This window comes from Megascapheus bottae, chromosome 17 (assembly GCF_031878675.1).
Source record: "Megascapheus bottae isolate mThoBot1 chromosome 17, mThoBot2.hap1, whole genome shotgun sequence".
In the NCBI taxonomy this organism is placed as follows: domain Eukaryota; kingdom Metazoa; phylum Chordata; class Mammalia; order Rodentia; family Geomyidae; genus Megascapheus; species Megascapheus bottae.
The window spans coordinates 12,485,199-12,491,198 of NC_143525.1; the positions used below are offsets into that span (position 1 = coordinate 12,485,199).

Consider the following 6,000-nt stretch of genomic DNA (forward strand, 5'->3'; position numbering starts at 1 on the left):
AAAAAAAAAAGTCTACCTGAGATAATGGCTAAAAATTTAAAGTAAAATCTGAAGTTTTTAATTCCCATTTCCTACATAGGAAGCAGTACATGTTTCTCTTTTCCATTTCACCTTCTTGGAGCCACATAATACTAAAATAAACCCTTGCTTCAACTTTCAAAAAATAAATAACAGAGGGCCGGGAGTTTGGCCTAGTGGCTGAGTGCTTCCCTAGCATGCCCAAAGACCTGGGTTCGATTCCTTGGTACCCCACATATATAGCAAAAAGCTGGAAGTGGTGCTGAGGCTCAAGTGGTAGAGCTCTAGCCTTGAGAAAGTCCAAGGACAGTGCTCAGGCCCTGCGCTCAAGCCCAGGACTGGCAAAAAAATAAAAATAAATAAATAACAGAAAGCCAAGCACCAAGCTCAGGGATAGTGCCCATGCCCTGAGTTCAAGCCCCATGCCCACCGAGGGGGAAAAAAAAAGCTGGAAGTAGCGTAGCGCTGTGGCACTATGGAGCTGTGGCTCAAGTAGTAGTGATAGCCTTGAGTAAATGTACTGAGGAAAGTGACTAGGCCGTGAGTTCAAGCCTCAGGATGGGCAGACAGACAATCAACAAGAATACATGTTTTCTCAAAGCCAGGCGAGGTGGCCTATGCCTGTAATCCTAGCTACTTAGGAGGCTAAGATCTGAGGATTAAGGTTCAAAGCCAGCCTGGGTACAAAAGGTCTTAAGACTCTTATCTCCAATTAACCTCTAGGAAACAAGGAATGGAGGTTGGCTCAAGGGTAACTTGGTAGCCTGGAGCTGAAGAGCTCAAGGACAACACCCAGCCTGAGTTCAACCCCATGACCCACAAAAAAAGAAAAATGAAATGTTTTCTCTATAGTTACAAGCAGGCCTAGAATAGAGACAGACTTAATATAGACAAGGTATTGCTGAATAAGAGGCAAGGTATAGATTATAATAAATCACAGAACTTCAAAACTGTGCATGCAGAACATGAAAGATAACACAGTTTTTTTCTATACAGATAAATAATAAAGAACAAAACAGGATAAAGCAAGAATGACTGGATGGGACTACGTTTTTTTTTAATGACAGTAATTAGGTAAGATTCCTCTGAACTAAAGGCATTTGAGACAAACAAAATTTTACTTCCCAATTAAACACAGAAGGTCCTAACAAGCAATGGCCTAAACATGTTCTAGACTAATGTCTCATGAGTAGCAACAGCAATGTCAAGAGAAGCTGAAATCCTAAAGGCTGAAGTCAATGGGTAAGCAGAAAACACTATGTAGAACCTCATACAATGTTGAGTTTCAAGCAGGAGAATACTATGATCCTACTGTTATTTAGCTACTTGCTAAAGAACTCCACAGTACTACTCCCTGGGAATATAGGAACAAGAAAGATACTGTTTCTGTCCTTCAAAGAATACAGCTATCAGAGACATGTATCTAGAATTTTCTTTAAAATGCTCCAGGAAAAAAAAAGGAGGCGAGGAATGAAAGGGTTGGGTTAGGCAGGATTTAAAGACATTTAAAGATACAGTAAGTCAGGTGCCCACGACTCATATATGTAATCCTAGCTACTAAGAGGACTAAGATCTGAGGATCACAGTTTGAAGACTGTTTGAATCCAGGTAGGATCTCCAAATAACAACCAATAAGCTTTAGCTATGGCTAAAGTGGTGGAACACCAGCCTAGAACAAAGAACAGCTCAGGGGCAATGCCCAGGCCCTGAGTTCAAGCCCTAAGACAACACACAAAAAAATTTGGTAAGGGGGCCGGGAGTTTGGCCTAGTGGTAGAGTGCTTGCGTAGCATGCATGAAGACCTGGGTTCGATTCCTTGGTACCACATACATAGAAAAAAAGCTGGAAGTGGTGCTGAGGCTCAAGTGGTAGCGCTCTAGCCTTGAGAAAGTCCAAGGACAGTGCTGAGGCCCTAAGCTCAAGCCCACGACAGGCAAAAGAAAAAAAAAAAATTGGTAAGATGTTCACTGTTAAATTTGACAGAATAGTACACAGTGGAATGACCCAAAATAGTGTACCTGTTATTTTCTTTTTCTTTTCTTTTCTTTTTTTTGGGGGGTGACACTAGTGTTTGAATTCAGGGCTTTATATTCAGTTAGACAATCTACTACCTGAACCAAGCCTCAAGAAGAAAAAAAAATTTTTTTCTGCCAATGCAAGGGCTTGAACTTGCATAGCTAAGATTACAGGCATGAGTCACTGTCACCTGGGTAAGATTTTTTTTTTAAGTAGTACTAATGCTAAAACTGAAGGGTTCATTTGTTAGATGGGTACTCAACCACTAAGCAGGGATTTCAGGCTTAATTTCAGCTTTACAGAAACGAATTTGAAGAAGTGGTGCTGTGGCTCAAGTGGTAGAGCGCTATCTTTGAGAAAGACCAAGGACAGTGCCCAACGCTATGAGTTCAAGCCCCAGGACTGAAAAAAAAAAAAAAAAACACGTACACACACAAATTTGAGGAAGTGGAGCTATGCCTCAGTGGTAGCATGCTAACCTTGAGCTAAAAAGCTAAAAAGACTAAGAGCTCAAGGCCTAGTAAGAGTACAAGGGAAAAAAAATTAAGGAAAGTTGTATACACTATACATAAAATGTAATAAACAAACAATGTAATAGCAGATAATCACAGTTGTTAGGGAAGTTTTCTTAAAAGGTATGGACATATTAGAAATTGAAATAACTGGGGGCAAGGGCCCCACTGCAGCTCAGGAAGAATTCCAAGAGAAGAGGAAGCACAAAGGCTATAAGAAAAAAGAAAAAGAAAACAGCTCAACTAGTAAAGAAGGCAGCAAACAAATTTAGAATTTTACATAGAAAATTCACAGCACCTATGGTGCAGAAAATGGAGGTAAAAGGGCAAGGCTAGAGACAAGAAAAACACTTAAGAAAATTCCTACTATAATCCAAGCTAGAAAACGTGCACTGTGGGGTCAGGAGTTTGGCCTAGTGGTAGAGTGCTTGCCTCGCATGCATGAAGACCTGGATTTGATTTCTCAGTACCACATACATAGAAAAAAAGCTGGAAGTGGTGTTGTGGCTAAAGTGGTAGAGTATTAGCCTTGAGAAAAGTCCAAGGACAGTGTTCAGACACTGAATTCAAGCCCCACAACTGGCAAAAACAAAAAAATATGCACTGTGGTGGGACAGTCCCATTTCAGAACTGTGGAGTTTGTGATACCTGTGAGAAAGCCAAGTTGGTGATTAAGCCTAGAAGGAAGGAACAAACAACAGATCTCTCTCCTCAAACTCTGGGCCTGTATCTTTCTTTCTTTCACTTCTTATATCAACTAGACTTCTCTGAAAAAAACAAGTCTCGCCTACTTTGAAATGAGAAACAAATCTGAACGTAAGAAATATTCAATGTTGGGCTGGGAGTTTGGCCTAGTGGTAAGAGTGCTTGCCTAATATACACGAAGACCTGTGGTCGATTCCTTGGTACCAGATACATAGAAAAAGCCGCAAGTGGTGCTATGGCTCAAGTGGTAGAGCTCTAGTCTTGAGAAAGCCCAACAACAGTACTCAGGCCCTGAATTCAGTTGCCAGAACTGGCACAAAAAAAAAAAAATTCAATGTTGTTGAATGAAAAGATAACATTGCTTATGGAAGATGAGTAGCGGGGCATGGTGGCTCAAGCCTGTAATCCTAGCTATTCAGGAGGCTGAGATCTGAGGATTGCGGTTCCAAGCCAGCCAGAAGCCAGCCCTAGCACCAGCCCTAGCACTAAAGTCCATGAGACTCTTATCTACAAAACTGGAAATGGAGCTGGGGCTCAAGGCCTAGGGTGGTAGCCTTGAGCTGAAGAGCTCAGGGACAAGCCCAGGCCCAGAGTCCAAGTCCTAGGACCAACCAAAAAAAAAAGTATTCAGAATGGCAATTATGTTTCTAAAGAGCTAAAAAAGCGCCCCCATTCTGAAGCAGCAACCATCTTGTTGTTTATGTAAATTGTGAGAGACCCAAAAGTGCACATAAATTAAAGAAACAGAATTGTGGTGCCATTAAGTCCCAGGAACTGACCTGTCTGTGTTAAAATTAACCAGAACTGGTATAAATTCAAGGGATGGCATTTGTTTTCTAAAGCAGAAGCGTAAATTCAAGGGATGGCATTTGTTTTAGCTCCCACTGCCCTGAACTGTCCCTAACCCCTACCTTATCTCACTCCAATAGCGGATTGCTGTGTTGACGTAAATCTGTAGTCTTTGCCTTTAAAAGCCCTGTAGAAAAGCTGTTCAGGGCTTCCTCCTAGGCTCCCGCTGTATGGGAGTGTAGGACAGAGGCACAGAGGCCCGGAGCTAGCCCGCGTGAATAAAGCCTTGCTTTTGCATTTCGGAATGTCTGACTGTCGGTGGTCTCTTGGTGGTAGTCCTGAGACTTGGGCATAACATTTCTAGCCTGGAAAACTGGATGTTAGATGCTTAGATACTGTTCTTGGTCCAAAAAACCTTTTTAATAAGACCTACAAAGCTCTACATGGCCTACTGCTCACTGCCCACATCCCCAGCTTCAACTCTACACATTTCTCCCTCTCCATATCTGAACCCATGGATAATGTTGTATCTTTGTTTTACTGGCCAGTCCCAGGGCTTGAACTCAATAGACTGGACACTGTCCCCAAGCTGCTTCTGCTCTGCTCAAGGGTGGCACTCTACCACTTGAGCCATAGCGCCGCTTCCAGCTTTTTCTGTTTATGTGGTACTGAGGAATCAAAGCCAGGGCTTCAAGCACGTTAAGCCAGATCTCTACCACTAGGCCACATTCCCACCCGATGTCTTTCTTTTAAGGTATGAGGATTTGGAGCCCTTATTTTAGTTACTTCCTAGCACAGTGCTTTCCCACTTAAGCTTTCCTCTAACTACGAACTCCATTTTATTAACTCGTCAAAGGGGGTTTCATCGTGATGATCGTGTACTTTGAGCCAGTTCACTCTCCACTACTCGAATCCCATCTTTCCTTTTCTAACCTTCACGCCTTAGGACCTTCTCTTCAACTCAGTTCCTTCAGGAAACGTCTAGCTTAGAAACCTCGAGGGAGGATTCGAGTTTCATGTTATGCACAACATTTCACTCCTCGCCATCACATCTGTAATTGGAGCATGCCTCGTAGTTATTAGGCCCTAGGTAAGAGTTAATAAATATGTCCCAATAACTCGAAGAACTTTCAACCAGTGAGTGACCCGCCCTGCAACTGAATCCATTCCTCGGTGACTAGCGACAGCCCCGCCACAGAGAACAAGGCCTTATTCTCCCCGTGGAGAAACGGCGGATAAAGGAGGGTAGACAAGTCTCAACTGAAATCCTAGGTGGACCGTCGTTCTGCTCTGAGCTCTCTTTCCCCGGAACCTCCCCGCCTGAGCTTCAGTGAGGGGAAACTCCCGCCGCCCAGGTGCTCCATCGACCTTCCTAACAGGGCCGCTGGCCCGCCGGCCGGCCGCGAACTTACCTGAGCCCCGCCCACCGACCCATGCAGCCGCAGCAGGCACATGAGCCCAGGAAAATGTGGGGCCCAATGGACTGGGGGATGCGCGGGGGCTGGGGGCCCCGGTCGTGGCTGCAGCAACCCGGAAACACTCTCTAACAACAGCAAACGTAGACGTGGACCCGAGCTCATCGCCGAGAGACCCCCGGTCCCGCCGGGGGCCCCCACGGAGGAGCCCGCGGACGGCCCGCTAAGAACGGCTGCGGCCATCTTCCCGGGCTCGAGTAGTGGCGCGGCGCGATGACGCAAACACACCGCGACCGACGTCGGTCCGGGAAAGGAAATGGGGAGGGGGGCTGCGGCGCCGCGCGCGGGGTAGGTGGAGGACACCCGGGCCCCGGCTGCCAGGGAGCATGCGCACCGCGGGGGCGCGCACGCGCCGCGGCGGTGGGGATTTCGCTCGGAGTCGCGCGGAGGGGGATGAAGCTGGAGCCGGGGCGGGGCGGCGCGCCCCGAGGTACATCATCAACACGTGGTCTGGACAAAAGGCGCCAGAGTACGAAAGAGTTCCT

At 45.8% G+C, this 6,000-nt stretch overlaps 1 protein-coding gene across 1 annotated transcript in view; it reads right to left on the reverse strand.

The window, feature by feature from the left end:
* Pelp1 (proline, glutamate and leucine rich protein 1) overlaps positions 1-5,712 on the reverse strand; it is a 30,146-nt gene extending 24,434 nt beyond the window's left edge. The window contains exon 1 of the mRNA XM_090349776.1: positions 5,453-5,712. Within this exon, the coding sequence (XP_090205902.1) occupies positions 5,453-5,698 (246 nt within the window). The 5' untranslated portion in view covers positions 5,699-5,712. The remainder of the gene's footprint in view (positions 1-5,452) is intronic.
* Positions 5,713-6,000: the final 288 nt, after the last annotated feature.